The sequence below is a fragment of the Giraffa tippelskirchi genome, chromosome 8 (assembly GCF_054371585.1).
Source record: "Giraffa tippelskirchi isolate mGirTip1 chromosome 8, T2T-mGirTip1v1.2.pri, whole genome shotgun sequence".
NCBI classification, from domain to species: domain Eukaryota; kingdom Metazoa; phylum Chordata; class Mammalia; order Artiodactyla; family Giraffidae; genus Giraffa; species Giraffa tippelskirchi.
Genome location: NC_137282.1, coordinates 111,279,423 through 111,306,845, shown reverse-complemented (window position 1 = coordinate 111,306,845; position 27,423 = coordinate 111,279,423). Strand labels below are relative to the sequence as shown.

Sequence of the window (27,423 nt, the reverse complement as noted above, 5' to 3'; positions counted from 1 at the left end):
CTATAAAGGGCCCAAGGAAGCAAAGTTTTGCTATTAATATGCTTGATTTCCCAAAGTGGCAACTGAAACTATTTCCTTACTAGAAAATAACAATGAAACCCCATAGCACTTACCTCGTAATACTCCCCAAACTCTTTTGGCAGTGAGCGTAGCCACTGGTCCTTTCACAAGTAAATTATCTGTATTAGAAAAAAGAAAAATGTTTCCTGTATGCTGACAGATGGTAACATTTTACATTATATACAAATATCAAATCATTAGGTTGTAAACTTGAAACTAATATAATGTGATGTCAATTGTACCTCAAAAAACCAGGAAAGAATAAAAAGTTCTCTGCTTCATCACCACCCTCCAAGGCCACCACCACTCAGGGTGTCGTGTGACAGCTGGTGGCACCTGGGGAAAACAGATCTATCCGCAGCCAGTCATCAGGGGACAGTCTCTGACCAGGTAGCCTTTCCATCAGAAGAGAGTCACGAGTTAGGCTGATGTGTAAAAATGTACAGAAATACTGAATCACCATGTTGTGTAAGAGGAATTAACAGTGTTGTAAGGTAATTGTACTTCAAAAACAAGCAAGCTCACAGAAAAAGAGAGAAGACTCTTGGTTACCAGAGGCAGGTGGTAACTGGACAAAGGCAGGGAAAAGGTACTAACTTCTGGTTATAAGATCAATAAGTGTAAGGGACGTAGTGTACAACATGATGAACACGGTTAACACGGCTGTATGCTATATACGAAAGTTGTTCAAAGAGTAGATCATAAGAGTCTCAAGAAAAAAATGTTTTTCTTTGTTTAATTTTGTATCTATATGAGATGGAAGTTCCCTAATTTCCTGTGATAATCATTTCACGATGTATGTAAGTCAGATCATAATGCTGTGCACCTAGGCTTACATGGTGCTGTGTGTCAGTTATGTCTCAATAAAACTGGAAGAAAAAAAAGGTTTGCTTTTAATCCCTCAATGATACACAGTACATTTCCCAAAACATATCATTGCTATTTCTGGATCCTTCTTTTCTCCTGAGCTCCAAACCTGTTTCTCCGACTGCCTTCTGTATATCCTCACTTAGAAGTCCAGTGAAAAGTGAAAGTTGCTCAGTCTTGTCTGACTCTTTGCCACCCCATGGAATTCTGAGTACATGGAATTCTCCAGGCCAGAATACTTGAGTGGGCAACCTTTCCTGTCTCCAGGGGATCTTCCCAACCCAGGGATCAAACCCAGGTCTCCCACATTTCTTGCGGATTCTTCACCAGCTAAGCCACAAGGGAAGCCCAAGAATACTGGAGTGGGTAGCCTATCCCCCCTTCTCCAGGGGATCTTCCCGACCCAGGAATCGACCGGGGGCTCTTGCACTGCAGGTGAATTCTGTACCAGCTGAGCTACCAGGGAAGCCCCAGAAATCCCGTAGGTTCCTCCTTAAACTCCACAAGCCCCAGACTGAACTCTTCCCTCTCCTCACTCCAGCCAGCCGAGTAGCTCAAGTCAGGAACCTGGGTGTTGCCGCCGTGACTCCTCCTTCTCCCTTCCTGGAGAGTTCTCTCCCACTACCCCTCTACAGAGCAGGGTCTCACTTAAGCTAAGAACTGAAGTCAAGGGCAAACTCCTCAGTGCCCGTAATTCCTTGATGAAGCCTCTGGTATCGGTCCTGCTCCGTGAGGCCCGAGTTTCCTCTACTCCGGCCGTGCTCTCCCCGTGCCCCTACTCGCCCTGTACCTACACACCCCTAACACAGTCCTGAATCCTCCTTAACATGCACTTGCTAGTCCTTGCTGGGGGTCCAGAATCTGCCTTCTAATGCAGGGGATAGAGTTCAGTCTTTGGTTGGGGAACTCAGATGCCCCATGCCGAGGTGCAACTAAGCGCAAGCACTGCAAGTAGAGGCTGCCCCAACAGTCATTTCAGTCTTTAGAAAGGCTTCTCGTGGAGTCATCCCCAGATCAAGTAAAGCACCGCAAAGCACAGAGAGGTTGAAAGCTAAAGGGATGTGACAGGGAAGACTTTGCAGCAGTAAAGACACTCGAGGGCTGCAGGTCCCTGATTTAACATGGTAGCTCTGCTTCATCATCACCCTGCACCACCGTCACCCAGGGTGTCGCGTAACAGTTGGCCACACATAGGGAAAACAGCTCTAGCAACAGCCAACAGTTAGATGACCATCTTCTGACTAGGAAGCCTTTCCATCAGACGAACCTTCGTGAGTTAGCTGAAGACCAGGCTAAGAACGGATTTGCTATTATGACCACAGTCCAATCATGATTCCTCCCCTCTATTAAATCCTTAATTTAAGCTACTTAAATAGAACTCACCATTTCACTGGTCACTGTTTAAAAGCCAGTTTTTGCCACATTCCAGTTCTGAGATCTCCTGGAATCAGTCAGCACAAAGACTTATATAAAACCATTAATATGTGGCATATGCTACTGCTGCTGCTGCTAAGTCGCGTCAGTCATGTCCGACTCTCTGCGACCCCACAGACGGCAGCCCACCAGGCTCCTCCGTCCCTGGGATTCTCCAGGCAAGAGTACTGGAGTGGGTTGCCATTTCCTTCTCCAGGGCATGAAAGTGAAAAGTGAAAGTGGAGTCGCTCAGTCGTGTCCGACTCAGTGACCCCATGGACTGCAGCCCACCAGGCTCCTCCGTCCATGGGATTTTCCAGGCAAGAGTACTGGAGTGGGGTGCCATTGCCTTCTCCAATGTGGCATATACCTGATGCCAATTATTTTCCAACAGCTGAGGACTGGCTGATATTTAAAAGGATTCCGATTCAACCCAATGCAAAAACCACACATATAAAGCAGTAAGGAGGAGACTATGTTCCTAAATATATGGACAAATAAGCTATAGAATTTTTATTTCAAAGCCAAATTCTTAGTCTTAACACTGATAAGCTCCCTGGGGTGGGATGAAGGCATCTTTCTTTCAATTATCCCTTTCTATACTTTTTGCACCACACTGTTGTTTTGAAGGGTATACATGCAAATAACAGCAATGGATTCCCCTTTTTTAAAAAATAAAATGTTATAGGTAAGACTAAAATCCCTTTTGAGATGCCCACTGAACTCCCCCTACTTTCCTTAGAGGCAACAGCAGGTCTTTTCCTGGGCACTTTTATATCCATGTGACAAGAAACAGAATGCTGCTTTATGTGCACCTTCTTGTATACATGTTGGTCTATAAATGGTATCCTCCTGTACACATTATGATGTATCTTCCTTTGCCCAACTCAGTAATCTATCTTGGCAAGTTCTCCATGTCTGTTCTATCTCCACTTCGTTTTTAAGTATTGGGCTTATTGACGTATGCTGCACTGGGTCTTCACTGCTGTGCATGGGCTTCCTCTAGCTGCAGCGAGCGGGGACTCCTCTCGAGTTGCAGTGCACGGGTTTTTCACTGTGGTCGTTTCTCTTGGCGCAGAGCACAGGCTCTTAGGCATGCAGGCTTCGGTGGTGTGGCACATGGACTCAGGCGTTGTGGCTGTTGGGTTTAGGTGCTCCTCAGCATATGGGATCCTCCCAGATCAGGGGGCGAAACGCGTGTCCTCTGTATTGGCATGCAGATTCTTAAACACTGGGCCACTAGAGAAGTCCTATAACTCCACTTGTCTATTCTCAATTGTTGAAGAGTATTCTCTAGTGTCAACTGACAAGATATATGCAGCCATTCTTCTAGTGATGAACATTGTATTTTGCTTATAAGTATTCACTGTGGCAGGCAAACCACAGAGGACATTCTTGATGTATGTAATTACTTCTCTATGGTAGAAATTAGTCTATCTGGTTCTGAGGGGATGCCTATTTTTATTTCACTTGATGCTGCTGTTAACACTCGTCAGTTTCTCCAAGATTTCCTCATACCCTTGGACAATGGTTGATATCTTGTTATTTCCATTTGTGTGTGTCTTTTATCACCATCATCATCATCATCATCAACTAGTTTAGAACTAATTTATCCTTTAACCAGAAAATTTCATGGCTAGGATATCTCCAGAAGTCTCCCTTTCAGAAAAATGGGGTTTGCAAAGCTGAATGCAAGACAGACTGTAACACCCCAGTCTCGACACATTCCAGTGTTTGGATTTTACAATATATCGTTGTACTGTCAGTCAGCAAAGATTCCTTGGTCATCTGCTGATCATTTCTCAATTCAGATTGCAAAATCTAATTTATAAAGTGTCTGAGTGCTGTCAACTCACATGACTCATGTGGGCAAACCATCCTGCTTCTCTTCTAAGAACAGCCACAGAATTGAAGGGAAATGAAGTCATTTTGCAAAAAGATGTATCAACGCATCAAGAAATCTCATCTCTGATCTAATCAAAAGGATGAAGAGATGTACTTCAACTGTCTGTGAGGCAGTGTGAGAACAAAGGGGTTACTCTGTTCTCTAAGATATGCATTTTCCTCTCTAGTTTTACACCTGACTCACCAGTCTGCTCTTTCTGCACTAATCTTAAATCACCCATTGCTCTTCTTTGATTCCTTGAAACAATTCCATGTAATTTCCAGTCGGTACATACTATGAAAAAGGTCTGCCCATCTGCTTATTCTTTCTAGAACAAGTTAGGAAAAGCCTTGGAGAATATTTTATGCAAACAAAAAATCATGTAGCTAAATGTTGATTATATTTTCAATCAATATAAATGAAGATGGAGTATAAATATAATGCAACATAAATATAAATGAAAGTGAAAAACTTCATCCCTCTCAGTTCTGCATTGTCTATGTGTCAACTTGACTATAAACAGAAATCATGTTCGGACTTTGCTGGTGGCCTAGTGGTTAAGATTCTGTGCTTCCAGATACACAGAACAGTCTTATGGACTCTGAGGGAGAAGGTGAGGGTGGGACGTTCTGGGAGAATAGCATTGAAACATGTATATTATCATATGTGAAACAGAACACCATTCCATGTTCGATGCATGAGACAAATGCTCAGGGCTGGGGCAATGGGATGACCCAGAGGGATGGGATGGGGAGGGAGGTGGGTGGGGGGTCCAGGAAGGGGAACACATGTAAACCCATGGCTGATTCATGTCAATGTATGGCAAAAACTATTACAATATTGTAAAGTAATTAGCCCCCAACTAAAATAAATAAATTTATTAAAAAAAAAAAAGATTCTGTGCTTCCACTGCAAGGGGCACAGGTTCAATTCTTGGTCAGAGAACTAAGATCCCACATACTGTGCCAAAAAAAAGAGAAAGATCGTGCCTATAAGCACAGACTTGATTTCAAAATAAACTATCTAGATGCCCAATATTAAGGGATAATCCAAGTAAGATTTGGCACAGCCATACAGTTGGTAGAACATTATTCAGCCACTAAAAAGGCTGTCATTGAAAAATATTTAGTGAAATTCATTTTGTAGGCCAAAAAGAGGCTTCCCAGGTCATGCTAGTGGTAAAGAACCTGCATGCCAATTTAGGAGACATGAGAAATGCGGGCTCAATCCCTGGGTCATGAAGATCCCCTGGAAAATCAATGGCAAACCACTCCTGTATTCTTGCCCTGGAAATCCCATGGACAGAGGAGCCTGGCAGGCTACAGTCCATGGGGTCTCAAAGAGTCAGACACGACTGAAGCAACTTAGCATAGCACATGCAAAAAGGAAAAACAGAAAAACCACATGTACAGAACCAGACCCCTTTTTCATGCCATTCTTTATCTTATGCTTTTATTTATATCTATGTAAAATATTCAAACGCATTACTCTGCAAAAAAAAATATGTAAGTAACAGGTTAACTCTTGAGTGCTGGGATTATGAATAATTTAATTCCTCCTCTTCACTTACTGTACTTAAAGATTTCCTGTAATGATTATGTTTTAGTTTTGCCATCAGACTTTAACAGTAATTATTTAGTTATTTATTATTGCCATATGTACAGCATGTGGGACTTTAGTTCCCCATCCAAGGATCAAACCTGTGCTCCCTGCAGTGGAAACGCAGTCTTAACCACCAGGCAAGTTCCCTAATGGTTATTTTTTTAAATAATAATTATAAACTCAGTGGTTAAGAGCTCACAATAGTTCATGGAGTAGAGTCAGCTTCTGGCACTCAAGTCTGTAACAAGCAGCTTTGTGTACAATCCATTCCCATGACATAGGTACTCACAAGACTCATCTGAAGTGATGTTGGGAAAACTGTCACACTCTGGGTCCATGATAACTGAGACTTGAAGTTTCTGTAACTCCATTTCACTTGGAATTTTATTATAGCCATGATGCCACTTGTAGAAACCAAATATATAGTCATAGTATCTGTGTGAGAGAGAAATTCAAACAAATTTTTAAACCATTGTTGCTCATTCGCTAAGCTGGGTCTGACTGTGACTCCTTGAAGTACCGCACACCAGGCTTCCCTGTCTTTCAGTATCTCCCAGAGTTTGCTCAAAGTCATGTCCACTGAGTCAGTGATGCCATCCAGCCATCTCATCCTCTGTCCTCCCCTTCTCTTCCTTCCCTAATCTTCCCCAGCATCAGAGTCTTTTCCAGTGAGTCAGCTCTTCACATCAGGTGGCCCAAGTATTAGAACTTCAGCACCAGTCCTTCCAATGAATATTCAGGGTTCATTTCCTTTAGGATTGACTGGTTTGATCTCCCTGCAGTTTAAGGGACTCTCTAGAGTCTTCTCCAGCACCACAATTTGAAAGCATCAGTTTTTCAGTGCTCAGATCTCTTTATGGTCCAACTGTCACATTCATACGCGACTACTGGAAAAACTATAGTTTTGACTACATGGACCTTTGTCAGAAAAGTGATGTCTGTGCTTTTTAATACACTATCTAGGTTGATCATGGCTTTCCTTCCAAAAAGCAAGGGTCTTTTAATTTCCTCGCTGCAGTCACTGTCTGCAATGATTTTGGAGCCCAAGAAAATGAAAACTTTCACTGTTTCCATTGTTTCCCTCTTTGCCATGAAGTGATGTGACTGGATGCCATGATCTTAGCTTTTTGAATGTTGAGTTTTAAGCCAGCTTTCCCCCTGTCTTCTTTCATCCTCATCAAGAGACTCTTTATTGCTTTTCAGTTTCTGCCATACTAGAGTGGGATCCGGTGTAGTCGATTAGCACCGTAGCCATGTTTTATTGAAGACAAAAGAAGGAGGTGACAGAGGATGAGATGATTAGATAGCATCAGGGACTCAATGGGCATAAATTTGAGCAAACTCCGGGAGATAATGAAGGACAGAGGAGCCTGATGTGCTGCAGTCCATAGGGTCACAAAGAGTCTCACATGACTGGCGACTGAACAACACAAGCTAAGTTTTAAATACATACGTGGTAGTAGGTGATGTCGTTGACTCCTCAAACCCGCTACCTGGTATGAGTCCAACTAGAAGCTCCCACCTCAAGCTGCACATCAGCATCATCTGGGACGCATTTTGCAAACAGGTACTGATGTCCAGGGGCTTCCCTGTTGGCTCACCTGGCAAAGAATCTGCCAGCAATGTGGGACCTGGGTTCCATCCCTGGGTAAGGAAGACCCCCCTAGAGAAGGGAAAGGCTACCCACTCCATCATTCTGGCCTAGAGAATTTCATGGATTGTATAGTCCATGGGGTCACAAAGAATCGGACACAACCTAGTGACTTTCACTTTCACTGATGTCCAGACCTTCAGAATCTTTGAGAGTGTGATTTTAAAAGTTGCCTGGGCCATGACCCCGAGTGACTCTTATGAGGTGCCATTATTAAAGTAATCCAACCAATAATCCTGGGTGTGCAAGCCCATTCTGACCAGTGATGGGGCAGAGATGGGAGGATGCTGCCTCTCCGAGGTGAGCACCAAGAAGAAAACTTTCTCTGTCTGTGACACCTACACAAGTGTCAGCCACACCAAAGAAAGCAGGTCAGAGATGGCAATACAGATTTCCTAATGATACTGTTGAGCCACGTAGCCAGCTAGCCCTGAAATCCTGCCTTCTTTTGGACTTCCCAATGTGTGAGATTCTTTACTGTCTGAGCCACCAACGACTGAATGGTTCAAGATAGAGAAAGGAGTAGACAGGGCTGTCTGCTGTCACCCTGTTTGTTTAAACTGTACGCTAAGCACATCATGAGAAATGCCGGACTGGATGAGTTATCAGCTGGAATCAAGGTAGGCGGGAGAACCTTAGACAGAGGGATGACACCACTGTAATGGTAGAAAGTGAAGAAAAACTAAAGAGCCTCCTGATGAGGGTGAAGGAGGGGAGAGAAAGAGCTTGCTTAAAACTAAATGTTAAAAAGACTAAGATCATGGCATCTGGCCCGATTAGATGGGGGTTTAGACGCTAAGTCATGTCTGACTCTTGCGACCCCATGGACTGTGGCCTGACAGGATCCTCTGTCCACGGGACTCTTGAGGCAAGAATAATGAAGTGGTTACCATTTCCTTCTCCAGAGGATCTTCCCAACCCAGGGATCGAATCCGGGTCTCCAGGTTTGCGGGCAGATTCTTTATGACTTAGCTACTGGCCCCATTACTTCATGGAAAACAGAGGGGGAAAAGGTGGAAGTTAGTGACTGATTTCCTCTGCTTGGGCTCTAAAATTACTGTGGATGGCGACTGTAGCCATGAAATCGGAAGATATTTGTTTCTTGGCAGGAAAGCTATGAAAACTAGACAGCGTGCTGAAAAGCAGAGACATGACTCTGTGGACAAAAGTCCGTATACTCAAGGCTATGGTCTTCCGGTGGTCACGTATGGTTGCGAGAGCTGGACTGTAAAGAAGGCAGAGCACCAAAGAATTGGTGCCTTCAAACTGTGGTGCTGAAGAAGACTCCTGAGAGTCCCTTGGACAGCAAGGAGATCAAACCAGTCAATCCTAAGGGAGATCAACCCTGAATATTCATTGGAAAGACTGATGCTGAAGCTCCAGAAATTTGGTTATCTGATGTGAATCGCTGACACACTGGAGAAGTCCCTGATGCTGGAAATGATTGAGGGCAGAAGGAGAAGAGGGTGTCATAGGATGAGATGGCTGGATGGCATCACCAAGGCAATGGATATGAACTTGGGCAAACTTTGGAAGATGGTGAGGGACAGAGAGGTCTGGCATGCTGCAGTCCATGGGGTCGCAGAGAATTAGACATGACTGGGCAACTCAACAACAACAACGTGTGAGATAACAGGTTTTCTTTTTGCTCAAGCCAGACTGAGTCGGGGCTCCTGTTACCTTCCAACAAAAGTATCCCCAGCTAATAACACCAAAGAATCCTCACTAGGGCCTGGAAAATCTACATTCTGCTGATACCTGAATGGCAGAGGAAGAGGGTAGGAAATAAACATTTGAAGGTACTTAGAAGATAAAAGATCACATAGTCTTCAAAGCCTAAGACATGCAACAGATTCTGATAAGCCAGAAGGCTGTATAAGCTACTTATATATAAGACTGTCTTGTGTTTTTTTCCAGGGAAGTAAGGAGAGATAGGAAAGTTCTGATGAACTTGGAAGTGTATGGACGTTAACCAGTGAGACAGTGAAACAGATGAAGGTGCTGAGGAAAATCATTAGCTTAGGAAAATCTTTTTATAATTTAAAAATACATTATTTATTTACTTGGCCGGGCTGAGCCTTAGTGCTGGCATGCGGGATCTAGTTCCCTTACTGAGGATTGAACCTGGGGCCCTGCATTGGCAACATCCAGGAAGTCTAAGCCCCTGGACCACCAGGGAAGTCCCTATCAAAAAATCCTGACAGATTCAAAAGGAAATACAGATCACTAAACTGTATAGCTAAAAAAGGTTAACACAGCAATCCTAGGGCTTCCCAGGTGGCGCTAGTGGACAAGAACCCAGCTGCCAATGCAGGAGACACAAAGATAGTGGTTCCATTCCTGGGTTGGGAAGATCCCCTGGAGCAGGAAATGACAACCTACTCCAGTATTCTCACCTAGAAAATTATATGGGCAGAGGCACCTGGAAGGCTACAGCCCATGGGGCCACGAGTCAGACACAACTGAGTACATAGCAATCTTATGTATACATTACCACAATTTTTAAAAAAAAATTTAAAGGGAAGTTAAAGCTGTTGGCAGCTTTAAGATTTGAGTCAGGTGCTGGCTTGTCTCAAATAAGGAAAAGCTTGGCCCTAGATATTAAAACTCTAACATAAAACCCAAAGGGATCTGATGCAGTGGTATCCAAGGTGTGTGTGAAACAGTCAATAGCTCCGTAATCTCCAACTTTTTGCGACACCATGGACTGTAGCCCCCCTGCCTCCTCTGTCCATGCAGTTCTCCAGACAAGGATACTTGAGTGGGTAGCCACTCCCTTCTCCAGGGGATCTTCCTGACCCAAGCATTGAACATGGGTCTCCTGCACTGCAGACAGATTCCTTACCATCTGAGCCACCAGGGAAGCCCATTTTAGCTTCTCAGGAACTGAAACTCAAGTTTCAGTTAACTAAGGAGGAAGAAAGGTTAAAAAAAAAAAAAAAACCTAGCATGAGATCTTGTTCTAAAAGCTAAGGAAGCAGCCACGTACCAAACAGACATTTCTGCCTGCAAAATGCATACTGTTTCAAAGCAGGGGTTGATAAAAGTAGGTTCTTCAGGAGACAGGAGCCACGAGGATCTGAACACACTGGGGCCTCGGTTTTACCTTTTCTCCATGGCCTAGAGATTCTAGAACACCCCCATCATCTCTAAACCTTTTCTTTCCATCATGCGTTTACTCTAAAGTAGTCAAGGCCCCTCCTCGCTTCCTAGAACACTCTCCTGAATGCTTTCAAGTCACAGCCATAAGGGCTAATGTTTTATAACCTGCTTCCTAACATGCAGGGTGTAATTAACAGCTGCTTCCCACACAGGGCACAAATTAGTTAGGCAAAGTCCTCAGATAACTACCTGCACTCCCTTAGGATGCCAAGCCTTGTTTCTTAAACCATCTCACAGCTTATTCAAGTTCTGGTTTTCTAACCATGGTTGCCTTACATCATCCATGCATTCTTGCCATACTCGTACCATTGAGCTTATCACTCTGTCCTTGTTTTACTAGCAGTATGGCACAGAAGGAAAATCCAGTTTTATGAACTGAGTCCCAGAGCAAATAAGGTGTGTTTATTTTCAAAAGATTCCCAAGTCATGATCTTCATTAAATAGCCTTCAGGTACATTTTCCTTCTCAATATCCCAAGGGGGTAATCAACCACCTTGATATTACTTCTTCACCCAGTCTCTAGCCATTCTGACCTGATTGCAGATTCAACATCAAAGACTCATTAGCGTAGGCATCTAAAATGAGGGTATCACTGTTCCTCTTCTTCTCCTTCAGTTGTGAGCAACTGAAGGAGAAGAAACCAACTCTGCCATCGACTTCTTAAGTCTCTTCAGCCTACGCCTAAGTCTGAGGCCTAGCTGGGGTCAGCAGGTGCTCATTTGACTAGTCCTGCATTTACCTCCCAGCTGCTTGGTGTCCTGCAAGCACAATTAAGCTCTAATGACCTCAAGGAACAAAGACCAAAATCTGAGGGAGGAAAGGACCTGTACAGTGAGAACCAAACCACACTCCTTCAGGGCACCTTTAGGACAGTCCTGCCCTTTAGGACAGGTCCAAGACTGAGGCTTCTTGAGACATCTCCCAAGGGCAATCCGCCTTGCACACGGTGTAGTGAGCAAAGCTAGCGCTGTGGCACAACACCGCAAATCAACTTTCACTGTTGCTCAGTCAGTAAGTCGTGTCCCACCCTTTGTGACCCCATGGACTGTAGCCCGCCAGGCTCCTCTGTCCATGGGGATTTTCCAGGCAAGAATGCTGGAGTGGGTTACCATTTCCTCCTCCAGGGGATCTTCCCCACCCAGGTAGGGATGGAACCCATGTCTCTTGTGTCTCCTGCATTGGCAGGCAGGTTCTTTACAGCTGAGCCACCAGAGAACTCCCCCTCCCCACCTCACCCAACCCAAGTCAACTTGACATCAATTTAAAAAAGAAAGAACAAGCTGGCCTGCGGGCTGCCTCCCTACTACACAATTCACCCTGTGGCCAATGGGGTTAGAGACCTGAGGCTGGAGGGCCGAGAGGTGTTAAGGATCTAAACAAGATGCTGGGAGAGCAAGCACATCAGCGCTCCTGGCAAACAAAAGGAGAAGCAGGTACTGCAGTGCAGTGACCATACCAAAGTAGTGAGGTGAAAATATCCAACACTTTGCATGGAGCAAAGATTGTGGAAGGGAAGGGGAGTTTTTGACAATGCTTCAACCTAAGGACTTTCTGCCACCTGACCTGTTACCAGATTCGGGGAGGAGAGATTGCCTATAAATGACAAACCACTTTGGGAAACCCCGAGTCCCCAAACTTTAAGAACCCATCTTCCTCTTAGAACTCCCTCAAGATAAACTGCCATTAACCCTCCATCCACTCCATTCTCCGAGGCGAACATGGCCACAAACCCTGCGCACCCTACTCCTTCCGCTCAATATCCTGCACCCAAATCAGGGTTCCAGAGCACCCAGGAAGTCCCTTATGGGAGGGAAGGTTGGGGAGGTCAGGGGAAGAGCCTGCGTCTCAGTCCCTGCTGGTCAAGCCACCTCTGCTCTCTTCCAGACCCGTGACTTTGGTCTGGTCACTGGCTGGTTCATCTGTCAAATAGGGGCAAGAGCATCGGCGAGGCTGGACGGCTGTGCAGGTGGTAAGAGGCTCTCAGGTGTTCCTCCTCTCGGCCCCCGCGCCTGCGCTGCGTCCCAGAGTGGTCCGTCCCTCCCCGTCCCGGGGTCCCCTCCCTGGCCGCCCGTCGGGAGCGCTCACCGCCGAAACGCTTCCTGCAGGATTGCGCAGGAGGGGCCGGCCTTGGAAGTGGGGCTGTGCCCGAAGAAGAAGTTTCCAGGAGAGAGGTAAAGCAAGCGCGGGGTCGTCGTCACAGAGAGAGGCAGGGGCCAAAGATTCAGGTCCCGCGAAGCAGACACGCGCGGGATCCGCGACCCCAGCGCCGCCAGCAGCGTCAGCAGCGCCAGCATCCCGGGTAGCCTCAGCCTCCCCAGCCCGCGTTGCTCCATGGCTGCTCAGCTGCTCTCTACCGGGACCCGCCCCATAAGCACCGGCTGCCACCTAGGCTTTGACTTCCCGTCTGTGGCTCGGGGAGGCGGTGCGTGGAGCGAGCGACTCCGAGAGTCAGCTGACTGTGCTCCGCCCGGGCTCCGCCTCCAGGCGGGTGGGACCGTCCTCGGGATCACACCCCGCCTCGGCTCCGCCTCCACAGGGCTGGGGCGGCCCCCGGGACCACCGCCCCCACGCACCCAGCCCAACTCGGGTTTCCTCCCCACCCTGACTTCCTGTTGGCAGAACGCTCGGCAGGGAACGCACAACTTCCTCCCGCCTCTAACACCAGATAACCGGGGTGGTTACTTGCCCTTAAGTCTGGATTTCTCTAAAAGGGCAGTTCAGTTTTAAATATTAAAGGCTGCCGTCAGAACTCCTTAGGACAGAGTTTTGAACAGATGAGAGGTTAAAGATTAGGCGGGAGATAGTCCGTAAGAAAATGGGCGATATTGAATCTTCCCACTTAGACATGATCTCTGACTTTGTAAAGTCTGTTTATGCTTAGCGTCGAAGTCTCATAGCCTACTTGAGACGGGCTTTCTTATTTCTTCTTAGGCATGTTGCTAGATTTTTCATTCCTTTGCTGCTGGTGTTAATAGAATCGCTCCCTCCCCTAGCTCCCCCTTTCTCCCCAGAAATGATAAAAGAATGAGGTAGACTTTCAGTTCTTGGCCTGGAAATATCTTAACAACTGCTGCTTATACCACTGACCTTACCCCACCTCAACCAGTGTGGAAACACACCTGCCAAAGTCTTCCTTGTAAAAGGTAAACTGGGTCATGTCACTTCCTTACTCATACATGCCAGTGGCTTGCTTCCCATTGTCTCTAGTATAAAATATGAGTTCCTTAACATGATCCACATGGTGTGGCGCAATTTGCATCAGCTCTACATGACTTCTGCCTTTCATTACCTTGTTCCAGTGCCCTGACCTTCTGTTACTTGAATCCACTGAGCTTTCTCTTCCTTCACAGCCTAACCTAAAGGTGTCAGGAAAGCAGAGAAGGGAGTGAGAACTAATATAACTTACTGCTGCCCTAGACTGAGCACATTTTCGTCTATCAACTGGCAAAGAGGTTCTCCTTGACCAAACTTGAGACAGGCTCTCTTAAACCCTCTTCTTAACTAGCATAGCCCAGTTCTAGCAAGGATCCTGAGAAGTTACTGGATTAAGAATCCCCCAGCACCATGCTTGATATGTGATCACCCTGGGATTCTGCAGCAAGAATTCTATTAGGTTGGTTTGGCAAGAATCGCCATTACTCTTGATGTCTCCTCTTCATAATTCTCCATCCTCGGACCACTGCTGCCACCTGCTCATTGGCTGAAAATCCCCAGCTGTCTTTCTTGTATTCAGAGTTGAGCCTGATCTCTTTCCCCTATTGTGATTGTCTTGGCACATCCTTCAGTAGTCCTGAATACACGTGTCAGAATAATTAAAAAAATTTATTCACACAATATTTTTGGATCAATCAGCCATGAGGAGTGAGGGGCTAGGGGACATTAGGCAATTTAATTCTAGCTCAGGCTTTTTTTTTTTTGTCCTGGACATGTGGTAAGTGTGAACTTAATTCCTTGACCAGGAATCAAATCCTAACCCCTTGCAGTGGAAATTTAGAGTCTTAATCACTGACCACCAGAGAACTCCCTCTAGCTCAAGTTTATGGATAGATAATTTATCAGTCTATTTCTGCTTTATTGACTATGCCAAAGCCTTTGATTGTGTGGATCACAATAAACTGTGGAAAATTCTGAAAGAGATGGGAATACCAGACCATCTGACCTGCCTATTGAGAAACCTGTATGCAGGTCAGGAAGCAACAGTTAGAACTGGACATGGATCAACAGACTGGTTCCAAACAGGAAAAGGAGTACGTCAAGGCTGTATATTTTCACCCTGCTTATTTAACTTATATGCGAAGTACATCATGAGAAACGCTGGGCTGGAGGAAGCACAAGCTGGAATCAAGATTGCCAGGAGAAATATCAGTAACCTCAGATATGCAGATGACACCACCCTTATGGCAGAAAGTGAAGAAGAACTAAAGAGCCTCTTGATGAAAGTGAAAGAGGAGAGTGAAAAAGTTGGCTTAAAGCTCAATGTTCAGAAAACTAAGATCATGGCATCTGGTCCCATCACTTCATGGGAAATAGATGGGGAAACAGTGGAAACAGTGTCAGACTTTATTTTTTTGGGCTCCAAAATCACTGCAGATGGTGATTGCAGCCATGAAATTAAAAGACACTTACTCCTTGGAAGGAAGGTTATGGCCAACCCAGATAGCATATTTAAAAGCTTTGACATTACTTTGCCAACAAAAGTTCATCTAGTCAAGGCTATGGTTTTTCCAGTGGTCATGTATGGATGTGAGAGTTGGACGGTGAAGAAAGCTGAGCGCCGCAGAATTGATGCTTTTGAACTGTGGTGTTGGAGAAGAGTCTTGAGAGTCCCTTGGACTGCAGGAGATCCAATCAGTCCATCCTAAAAGAGATCAGTCCTGGGTGTTCATTGGAAGGACTGATGTTGAAGCTGAAACTCCAATCCTTTGGCCACCTCATGCGAAGAGTTGACTCATTGGAAAAGACCGTAATGCTGGGAAGGATTGAGGGCTGGAGGAGAAGAGGACGACAGAGGATGAGATGGTTGGATGGCATCACTGACTCGATGGACATGGGTTTGGATAAACTCCAGGAGTTGGTGATGGACAGGGAGGCCTGGCGTGCTGCAATTCATGGGGTCGCAAAGAGTCGGACGCGACTGAGCGACTGAACTGAATTGAGACTTAGGGGCAAGTAACTACCCCAGTTATCTGGTGTTAGGGGCGGGAGAAAGTTGGGTGTTCCGTGGCGTGCGTTCTGCAGTTTCACTGAGGCGAGCTGCTGCAAGAACCCCCGGCGCTGCCAGCAGGAAGTCCAGGTTGGGCTGGGGGCGGCTGGCTGCTGCGGCCGGGCGGGGTCCCCGTGGCTGCCCCAACCCTCTGGAGGCGGAGCACAGTCAGCTGACTCTCGGAGTCGCTCGCTCCACGCACCGCCCCACGGACCCCGGGCGGGAAGTCAGGAGCCGAGGCGGCGGACGGTGCTTATGGGGCGGGTCCCGGTAGAGAGCAGCTGAGCAGCCATGGAGCAACGCGGGCTGGGGAGGCTGAGGCTACCCGGGATGCTGGCGCTGCTGACGCTGCTGGCGGCGCTGGGGTCGCGGATCCCGCGCGTGTCTGCTTCGCGGGACCTGAATCTTTGGCCCCTGCCTCTCTCTGTGACGACGACCCCGCGCTTGCTTTACCTCTCTCCTGGAAACTTCTTCTTCGGGCACAGCCCCACTTCCAAGGCCGGCCCCTCCTGCGCAGTCCTCCGGGAAGCGTTTCGGCGGTGAGCGCTCCCGACGGGCGGCCAGGGAGGGGACCCCGGGACGGGGAGGGACGGACCACCCTGGGACGCAGCACAGGCGCGGGGGCCGAGAGGAGGAACACCTGAGAGCCTCTTACCACCTGCACAGCCGTCCAGCCTCGCCGATGCTCTTGCCCCTATTTGACAGATGAACCAGCCAGTGACCAGACCAAAGTCACGGGTCTGGAAGAGAGCAGAGGTGGCTTGACCAGCAGGGACTGAGACGCAGGCTCTTCCCCTGACCTCCCCAACCTTCCCTCCCATAAGGGACTTCCTGGGTGCTCTGGAACCCTGATTTGGGTGCAGGATATTGAGCGGAAGGAGTAGGGTGCGCAGGGTTTGTGGCCATGTTCGCCTCGGAGAATGGAGTGGATGGAGGGTTAATGGCAGTTTATCTTGAGGGAGTTCTAAGAGGAAGATGGGTTCTTAAAGTTTGGGGACTCGGGGTTTCCCAAAGTGGTTTGTCATTTATAGGCAATCTCTCCTCCCCGAATCTGGTAACAGGTCAGGTGGCAGAAAGTCCTTAGGTTGAAGCATTGTCAAAAACTCCCCTTCCCTTCCACAATCTTTGCTCCATGCAAAGTGTTGGATATTTTCACCTCACTACTTTGGTATGGTCACTGCACTGCAGTACCTGCTTCTCCTTTTGTTTGCCAGGAGCGCTGATGTGCTTGCTCTCCCAGCATCTTGTTTAGATCCTTAACACCTCTCGGCCCTCCAGCCTCAGGTCTCTAACCCCATTGGCCACAGGGTGAATTGTGTAGTAGGGAGGCAGCCCGCAGGCCAGCTTGTTCTTTCTTTTTTAAATTGATGTCAAGTTGACTTGGGTTGGGTGAGGTGGGGAGGGGGAGTTCTCTGGTGGCTCAGCTGTAAAGAACCTGCCTGCCAATGCAGGAGACACAAGAGACATGGGTTCCATCCCTACCTGGGTGGGGAAGATCCCCTGGAGGAGGAAATGGTAACCCACTCCAGCATTCTTGCCTGGAAAATCCCCATGGACAGAGGAGCCTGGCGGGCTACAGTCCATGGGGTCACAAAGGGTGGGACACGACTTACTGACTGAGCAACAGTGAAAGTTGATTTGCGGTGTTGTGCCACAGCGCTAGCTTTGCTCACTACACCGTGTGCAAGGCGGATTGCCCTTGGGAGATGTCTCAAGAAGCCTCAGTCTTGGACCTGTCCTAAAGGGCAGGACTGTCCTAAAGGTGCCCTGAAGGAGTGTGGTTTGGTTCTCACTGTACAGGTCCTTTCCTCCCTCAGATTTTGGTCTTTGTTCCTTGAGGTCATTAGAGCTTAATTGTGCTTGCAGGACACCAAGCAGCTGGGAGGTAAATGCAGGACTAGTCAAATGAGCACCTGCTGACCCCAGCTAGGCCTCAGACTTAGGCGTAGGCTGAAGAGACTTAAGAAGTCGATGGCAGAGTTGGTTTCTTCTCCTTCAGTTGCTCACAACTGAAGGAGAAGAAGAGGAACAGTGATACCCTCATTTTAGATGCCTACGCTAATGAGTCTTTGATGTTGAATCTGCAATCAGGTCAGAATGGCTAGAGACTGGGTGAAGAAGTAATATCAAGGTGGTTGATTACCCCCTTGGGATATTGAGAAGGAAAAAGTACCTGAAGGCCATTTAATGGAAGGTCATGACTTGGGAATCTTTTGAAAATAAACACACCTTATTTGCTCTGGGACTCAGTTCATAAAACTGGATTTTCCTTCTGTGCCATACTGCTAGTAAAACAAGGACAGAGTGATAAGCTCAATGGTACGAGTATGGCAAGAATGCATGGATGATGTAAGGCAACCATGGTTAGAAAACCAGAACTTGAATAAGCTGTGAGATGGTTTAAGAAACAAGGCTTGGCATCCTAAGGGAGTGCAGGTAGTTATCTGAGGACTTTGCCTAACTAATTTGTGCCCTGTGTGGGAAGCAGCTGTTAATTACACCCTGCATGTTAGGAAGCAGGTTATAAAACATTAGCCCTTATGGCTGTGACTTGAAAGCATTCAGGAGAGTGTTCTAGGAAGCGAGGAGGGGCCTTGACTACTTTAGAGTAAACGCATGATGGAAAGAAAAGGTTTAGAGATGATGGGGGTGTTCTAGAATCTCTAGGCCATGGAGAAAAGGTAAAACCGAGGCCCCAGTGTGTTCAGATCCTCGTGGCTCCTGTCTCCTGAAGAACCTACTTTTATCAACCCCTGCTTTGAAACAGTATGCATTTTGCAGGCAGAAATGTCTGTTTGGTACGTGGCTGCTTCCTTAGCTTTTAGAACAAGATCTCATGCTAGTTTTTTGTTGTTTTTTTTTAACCCTTTTTCCTCCTTAGTTAACTGAAACTTGAGTTTCAGTTCCTGAGAAGCTAAAATGGGATTCCCTGGTGGCTCAGATGGTAAGGAATCTGCCTACAATGCCGGAGACCCATGTACAATCCTTGGGTCAGGAAGATCCCCTGGAGAAGGGAGTGGCTACCCATTCAAGAATCCTTGCCTGGAGAATTCCATGGATAGAGGAGCCAGGGGGGCTATAGTCCATGGCGTTGCAAAGAGTTGGAGATGACGGAGCTACTGACTGTTTCACACACACCATGGATACCACTGTGTCAGATCCCTTAGAGTTTTCTCTTCAATTCAGTCGCTCAGTCGTGTCCGACTCTTTTCGAATCCATGGACTGCAGTATTGCAGGCCTCCCTGTCCGTCACAAACTCCTGGAGTTTACTCAAACTCATGTCCATTGAGTCTGTGATGCCATCTAACCATCTCATCTTCTGTGATTCCCTTTTCCTCCCGCCTTCAATCTTTCCCAGCATCAAGGTCTTTTCAAATGAGTCAGTTCTTCACATCAGGTGGCCAAAGTATTGGAGTTTCAGCTTCAGCATAAGTCCTGCCAGTGAATATTCAGGACTGATTTCCTTTACGATGGACTGGTTGGATCTCCTTGCAGTCCAAGCGACTCTCAAGGGTCTCCTCCAACACCGCAGTTCAAAAGCATCAAGTATTTGTTGCTCAGCTTTCTTTACAGTCGAACTCTCACATCCATACATGACTACTGGAAAAACCACAGTATTGACTAGAGTTTTCTGTTAGAGTTTTAATATGTAGGGCCAAGATTTCCTTATTTGGGACAAGCCAGCACCTGACTCAAAGCTGCCGACAAGTTTAATTTCTATTAAATTTTTTTTTTAAATTATGGTAGTGTATACATAAGATTGCTGTGTGCTTAGTTGTGTCTGACTTGTTGTGGCCCCGTGGACTGTAGCCCTTAAGCTGCCTGCGCCCATATAATTTTCTAAGCAGGAATACTGGAGTAGGTTGTCATTTCCTGCTCCAGGGGATCTTCCCGACCCAGGGATGGAACCACGATCTTTGTGTCTCCTGCATTGGCAGCTGGGTTCTTTACCACTAGCGCCACCTGGGAAGCCCTAGGATTGCTGTGTTAACCTTTTTAGCTATACAGTTCAGTGATCTGTATTTCCTTTTGAATATGTCAGGATTTTTTGATAGGGACTTCCCTGGTGGTCCAGGGGCTTAGACTTCCTGGATGTTGCCAATGCAGGGGCCCAGGTTCAATCCTCAGTAAGGGAACTAGATCCCGCCTGCCAGAACTAAGGCTCAGCCCAGCCAAGTAAATAAATAATGTATTTTTAAATTATAAAAAGATTTTCCTCGGCTAATGATTTCCTCAGCTAGTGATTTTCCTCAGCACCTTCGTCTGTCTCACTGGTTAACGTCCATACACTTCCAAGTTCATTAGAACTTTCCCATCTCTCCTTACTTCCCTGGAAAAAACACAAGACAGTCTTATATATAAGTAGCTTATACAGCCTTCTGGCTTATCAGAATCTGTTGCATGTCTTAGGCTTTGAAGACTATGTGATCTTTTATCTTCTAAGTACCTTCAAATGTTTATTTCCTACCCTCTTCCTCTGCCATTCAGGTACCAGCAGAATGTAGATTTTCCAGGCCCTAGTTTGGTGTTATTAGCTGGAAATACTTTTGTTGGAAGGTAACAGGAGCCCCGACTCAGCCTGGCTTGAGCAAAAAGAAAACCTGTTATCTCACACATTGTTGTTGTTGAGTTGCCCAGTCGTGTCTAACTCTCTGTGACCCCATGGACTGCAGCATGCCAGACCTCTCTGTCCCTCACCATCTTCCAAAGTTTGCCCAAGTTCATATCCATTGCCTTGGTGATGCCATCCAGCCATCTCATCCTATGACACCCTCTTCTCCTTCTGCCCTCAATCATTCCCAGCATCAGGGTCTTTTCCAGTGTGTCAGTGGTTCACATCAGATAACCAAAATTCTGGAGCTTCAGCATCAGTCCTTCCAGTAAATAGTCAGGGTTGATCTCCCTTAGGATTGACTGGTTTGATCTCCTTGCTGTCCAAGGGGCTCTCAGGTCTTCTCCAGCACCACAGTTTGAAGGCATCAATTCTTGGGTGCTCTGCCTTCTTTACAGTCCAGCTTTCGCAACCATACGTGATGACTGGAAGACCGTAGCCTTGACTATACGGACTTTTGTCCACAGAGTCGTGTCTGCTTTTCAACACACTTGTCTAGGTTTGTCATAGCTTTCCTGCCAAGAAGCAAATATCTTCCGATTTCATGGCTACAGTCATCATCCACAGTGATCTTGAACCCAAGAAGAGGAAATCTGTCATTAACTTCCACCTTTTCCCCCTCTATTTTCTATGAAGTAATGGGGCCAGTAGCTCATTTGGTAAAGAATCTGCCTGCAAAGCAGGAGACCCTGGTTCGATCCCTGGGTCGGGAAGATTCTCTGGAGAAGGAAATGCCAACCCACTCCACTTTTCTTGCCTTGAGAATTCCATGGACAGAGGAGCCTTGCAGGCTACAGTCCATAGGGTCGCAAGAGTCAGACACAGCTTAGTGTCTCAGCCACCACCTAATGGGGCCAGATGGCATGCTGTTAGTTTTTTTAATGTTTAGTTTTAAGCCAGCTCTTTCACTCTCCTCCTTCACCCTCATCAGGAGGCTCTTGAGTTCCTCTTCTCTTTCTGCCATTAGAGTGGCATCATCCATGTATCTGAGGTTCTCCTGCCTATCTTCATTCCAGCTGATAACTCATCCAGCCTGGCATTTCTCATGATGTACTCAGCATATAGATTAAGCAAACGGGGTGACAGCAGACAGTCCTGTCTACTCCTTTCTCAATCTTGAACCATTCAGTTGTTGGTGGCTGAGATGGTAAAGAATCGCACATATTGAGAAGTCCAAAAGGCAGGATTTCAGGGCTAGTTGGCTAAGTGGCTCAACAGTATCATCAAGAAATCTGTATTCTTGTCATCTCTGATCTACCATCTTTGGTGTGACTGCCACTGATGTAGGTGTCACATACAGAGAAAATTTTTTTCTTGGTGCTCACCCCAGAGAGGAAGCTTCCTCCCACCCACTCCGTGCCCTGCCCCATCCCTAGTTAGAATGAGCTTGCATACCCAGCTTCATACGCCTAGTGAAAGACAGGGAAGCCTGGTGTGCGGTACTTCATGTAGTCACATAGGGTCAGACCTGACTTAGCGAATGAACAACAATGGTTTAAAAATTTGTTTGATTTCTCTCACACAGATATTATGACTATATTTTTGGTTTCTACAAGTGGCCTCTTAGCTCTGATAAAGTTCCAAGTGAAATGGAGTTACAGAAACTTCAAGTCTCAGTTATCATGGACCCAGAATGTGACAGTTTTCCTAACATCACTTCGGATGAGTCTTGTGAGTATCTATGTCATGGGAATGGATTGTACGCAAAGCTGCTTGTTACAGACTCGAGTGCCAGAAGCTGACTCTACTCCATGAACTATTGTGAGCTCTTAACCACTGAGTTTATAATTATTATTTAAAAAAATAACCATTAGGGAACTTGCCTGGTGGTTAAGACTGCATTTCCACTGCAGGGAGCACAGGTTTGATCCTTGGATGGGGAACTAAAGTCCCACATGCTGTACATATGGCAATAATAAATAACTAAATAATTACTGTTAAAGTCTGATGGCAAAACTAAAACCTAATCATTACAGGAAATCTTTAAGTACAGTCTGTGAAGAGGAGGAATTGAATTATTCATAATCCCAGCACTCAAGAGTTAACCTCTGTTACTTAGATTTATGGCACTTATGGCAGAAAGTGAAGAAGAACTAAAGAGCCTCTTGATGAAGGTGAAGGAGGAGAGTGAAAAAGTTGGCTTAAAGCTCAACGTTCAGAAAACTAAGATCATGGCATCTGGTCCCATCACTCCATGGGAAATAGATGGGGAAACAGTGGAAACAGTGTCAGACTTGACTTTTTTGGGCTCCAGAATCACTGCTGATGGTGACTGCAGCCATGAAATTAAAAGACGCTTACTCCTTGGAAGGAAGGTTATGGCCAACCTAGATAGCATGTTTAAAAGCAGAGACATTACTTTGCCAACAAAAGTCCGTCTAGTCAAGGCTATGGTTTTTCCAGTGGTCATGTATGGATGTGAGAGTTGGACAGTGAAGAAAGCTGAGCGCCGCAGAATTGATGCTTTTGAACTGTGGTGTTGGAGAAAACTCTTGAGAGTCCCTTGGACTGCAAGGAGATCCAATCAATCCATCCTAAAAGAGATCAATCCTGGGTGTTCATTGGAAGGTTTGATGTTGAAGCTGAAGCTCCAATACTTTGGCCACCTCATGCGAAGGGTTGACTCATTGGAAAAGACCCTAATGCTGGGAAGGATTGGGGGCGGGAGGAGAAGGGGACGACAGAGGATGAGATGGTTGGATGGCATCACCGACTCAATGAACATGGGTTTGGGTAGACTCCGGGAGTTGGTGATGGACAGAGAGGCCTGGCGTGCTGCAATTCACGGGGTCGCAGAGAGTCGGACACGACTGAGCGACTGAACTGAACTGAACTGACTGACTTAGATTTTTCTTTTTTTGCAGAGTAATACATTTGAATATTTTACATAGATATAAATAAAAGCGTGAGATAAAGAATGGTATAAAAAAGGAGTCTAGTTCTGTGCATATGGTTTTTCTGTTTTTCCTTTTTGTATATGCTATGCTAAGTTGCTTCAGTCGTGTCTGACTCTTTGAGACCCCATGTACTGAAGCCTGTCAGGCTCCTCTGTCCATGGGATTTCCCAGGCAAGAATACAGGAGTGGTTTGCCATTGCTTTTCCAAGGTATCGTCATAACCAAGGGATTGACCCCGCATTTCTCATGTCTCCTAAATTGGCGTGCAGGTTCTTTACCACTAGCACGACCTGGGAAGCCTCTTTTTGGCCTACAAAATGAATTTCACTGAATATTTTTCAATGACAGCCTCTTTAGTGGCTGAATAATGTTCTACCAACTGTATGGCTGTGCCAAATCTTACTTGGCTTATCCCGTAATTTTGGACATCTAGATAGTTTATTTTGAAATCAGGCCTGTGTTTATAGGCATGATCTTTCTTTCTTTTTTTTTTGGGCACAGTATGTGGGATCTTAGTTCCCTGACCAAGAATTGAACCTGTGCCCCTTGCAGTGGAAGCACAGAATCTTAACCACTGGACCTCCAGCAAAGTCCTGGCATGATTTCTGTTTATAATCAAGTTGACACATAGACAATGCAGAAGTGAGAGGGATGAAGTTTTTCACTTTCATTTATATATATGTTGTATTATATTCATATTCCATCTTCATTTATATTGATTGAAAATACAATCAACATTTAGCTACATGATTTTTTGTTTGCATAAAATATTCTCCAAGGCTTTTCCTAGCTTGTTCTAGAAAGAATAAGCAGATGGGCAGACCTTTTTCATAGTATGTACCGACTGGAAATTACATGGAATTGTTTCAAGGAATCAAAGAAGAGCAATGGGTGATTTAAGATTAGTGCAGAAAGAGCAGACTGGTGAGTCAGGTGTAAAACTAGAGAGGAAAATGCATATCTTAGAGAACAGAGTAACCCCTTTGTTCTCACACTGCCTCACAGACAGTTGAAGTACGTCTCTTCATCCTTTTGATTAGATCAGAGATGAGATTTCTTGATGCGTTGATACATCTTTTTGCAAAATAACTTTATTTCTCTTCAATTCTGTGGCTGTTCTTAGAAGAGAAGCAGGATGGTTTGCCCACATGAGTCATGTGAGTTGACAGCACTCAGACACTTTATAAATTAGATTTTGCAATCTGAATTGAGAAATGATCAGCAGATGACCAAGGAATCTTTGCTGACTGACGGTACAACGATATATTGTAAAATCCAAACACTGGAATGTGTCGAGACTGGGGTGTTACAGTCTGTCTTGCATTCAGCTTTGCAAACCCCATTTTTCTGAAAGGGAGACTTCTGGATATAAGCTAGCCATGAAATTTTCTGGTTAAAGGATAAACTAGTTTTAAACTAGTTGATGATGATGATGATGATGATGATGATAAAAGACACACACAAATGGAAATAACAAGGTATCAACCATTGTCCAAGGGTATGAGGAAATCTTGGAGAAACTGACGAGTGTTAACAGCAGCATCAAGTGAAATAAAAATAGGCATCCCCTCAGAACCAGATAGACTAATTTCTACCATAGAGAAGTAATTACATACATCAAGAATGTCCTCTGTGGTTTGCCTGCCACAGTGAATATTTATAAGCAAAATGCAATGTTCATCACTAGAAGAATGGCTGCGTATATCTTGTCAGTTGACACTAGAGAATACTCTTCAACAATTGAGAATAGACAAGTGGAGTTATAGGACTTCTCTAGTGGCCCAGTGTTTAAGAATCTGCGTGCCAATATAGAGGACACGCGTTTCGCCCCCTGATCTGGGAAGATCCCATATGCTGCTGCTGCTACTGCTAAGTCACTTCAGTCATGTCCGACTCTGTGTGACCCCACAGACGGCAGCCCACCAGGCTCCGCTGTCCCTGGGATTCTCCAGGCAAGAATACTGGAGTGGGTTGCCATTTCCTTCTCCAGTGCATGAAAGGGAAAAGTGAAAGTGAAGTCGCTCAGTCGTGTCCGACTCTTAGCGACCCCATGGACTGTAGCCTACCAGGCTCCTCCCATATGCTGAGGAGCACCTAAACCCAACAGCCACAACGCCTGAGTCCATGTGCCACACCACCGAAGCCTGCATGCCTAAGAGCCTGTGCTCTGCGCCAAGAGAAACAACCACAGTGAAAAACCCGTGCACTGCAACTCGAGAGGAGTCCCCGCTCGCTGCAGCTAGAGGAAGCCCATGCACAGCAGTGAAGACCCAGTGCAGCATACGTCAATAAGCCCAATACTTAAAAAAGAAGTGGAGATAGAACAGACGTGCTGAACTTGCCCAGATAGATTGCTGAGTTGGACAAAGGAAGATACATCATAATGTGTACAGGAGGATACCATTTATAGACCAACATGTATACAAGAAGGTGCACATAAAGCAGTATTCTGTTTCTTGTCACATGGATATAAAAGTGCCCAGGAAAAGACCTGCTGTTGCCTCTAAGGAAAGTAGGGGGAGTTCAGTGGGCATCTCAAAGGGGATTTTAGTCTTACCTATAACATTTTATTTTTTAAAAAAGGGGAATCCATTGCTGTTATTTGCATGTATACCCTTCAAAACAACAGTGTGGTGCAAAAAGTATAGAAAGGGATAATTGAAAGAAAGATGCCTTCATCCCACCCCAGGGAGCTTATCAGTGTTAAGACTAAGAATTTGGCTTTGAAATAAAAATTCTATAGCTTATTTGTCCATATATTTAGGAACATAGTCTCCTCCTTACTGCTTTATATGTGTGGTTTTTGCATTGGGTTGAATCGGAATCCTTTTAAATATCAGCCAGTCCTCAGCTGTTGGAAAATAATTGGCATCAGGTATATGCCACATATTAATGGTTTTAGATAAGTCTTTGTGCTGACTGACTGATTCCAGGAGATCTCAGAACTGGAATGTGGCAAAAACTGGCTTTTAAACAGTGACCAGTGAAATGGTGAGTTCTATTTAAGTAGCTTAAATTAAGGATTTAATAGAGGGGAGGAATCATGATTGGACTGTGGTCATAATAGCAAATCCGTTCTTAGCCTGGTCTTCAGCTAACTCACGAAGGTTCGTCTGATGGAAAGGCTTCCTAGTCAGAAGATGGTCATCTAACTGTTGGCTGTTGCTAGAGCTGTTTTCCCTATGTGTGGCCAACTGTTACGCGACACCCTGGGTGACGGTGGTGCAGGGTGATGATGAAGCAGAGCTACCATGTTAAATCAGGGACCTGCAGCCCTCGAGTGTCTTTACTGCTGCAAAGTCTTCCCTGTCACATCCCTTTAGCTTTCAACCTCTCTGTGCTTTGCGGTGCTTTACTTGATCTGGGGATGACTCCACGAGAAGCCTTTCTAAAGACTGAAATGACTGTTGGGGCAGCCTCTACTTGCAGTGCTTGCGCTTAGTTGCACCTCGGCATGGGGCATCTGAGTTCCCCAACCAAAGACTGAACTCTATCCCCTGCATTAGAAGGCAGATTCTGGACCCCCAGCAAGGACTAGCAAGTGCATGTTAAGGAGGATTCAGGACTGTGTTAGGGGTGTGTAGGTACAGGGCGAGTAGGGGCACGGGGAGAGCACGGCCGGAGTAGAGGAAACTCGGGCCTCACGGAGCAGGACCGATACCAGAGGCTTCATCAAGGAATTACGGGCACTGAGGAGTTTGCCCTTGACTTCAGTTCTTAGCTTAAGTGAGACCCTGCTCTGTAGAGGGGTAGTGGGAGAGAACTCTCCAGGAAGGGAGAAGGAGGAGTCACGGCGGCAACACCCAGGTTCCTGACTTGAGCTACTCGGCTGGCTGGAGTGAGGAGAGGGAAGAGTTCAGTCTGGGGCTTGTGGAGTTTAAGGAGGAACCTACGGGATTTCTGGGGCTTCCCTGGTAGCTCAGCTGGTACAGAATTCACCTGCAGTGCAAGAGCCCCCGGTCGATTCCTGGGTCGGGAAGATCCCCTGGAGAAGGGGGGATAGGCTACCCACTCCAGTATTCTTGGGCTTCCCTTGTGGCTTAGCTGGTGAAGAATCCGCAAGAAATGTG

General features: G+C 46.0%; 2 protein-coding genes across 3 annotated transcripts in view; one reads left to right on the top strand and one right to left on the bottom strand.

Annotated features, from left to right (window-relative positions):
* The window catches only part of LOC145517656 (beta-hexosaminidase subunit beta-like), a 31,548-nt gene extending 18,500 nt beyond the window's left edge, over positions 1–13,048 (bottom strand). The window contains exons 1-3 of the mRNA XM_081520648.1: positions 12,726–13,048; positions 6,117–6,262; positions 114–179 (exon numbers count right to left, since the gene is read on the bottom strand). Of these exons, the coding sequence (XP_081376774.1) occupies positions 114–179; positions 6,117–6,262; positions 12,726–12,973 (460 nt within the window). The 5' untranslated portion in view covers positions 12,974–13,048. The remainder of the gene's footprint in view (positions 1–113; positions 180–6,116; positions 6,263–12,725) is intronic.
* Positions 13,049–16,060: 3,012 nt separating this feature from the next.
* Positions 16,061–27,423, top strand: part of LOC145517652 (beta-hexosaminidase subunit beta-like) — a 31,929-nt gene continuing 20,566 nt past the window's right edge. For both annotated transcript variants that reach the window (XM_081520620.1, XM_081520619.1), the window contains exons 1-2: positions 16,061–16,382; positions 21,982–22,127. In XM_081520620.1, the coding sequence (XP_081376746.1) occupies positions 16,135–16,382; positions 21,982–22,127 (394 nt within the window). In that variant the 5' untranslated portion in view covers positions 16,061–16,134. The remainder of the gene's footprint in view (positions 16,383–21,981; positions 22,128–27,423) is intronic.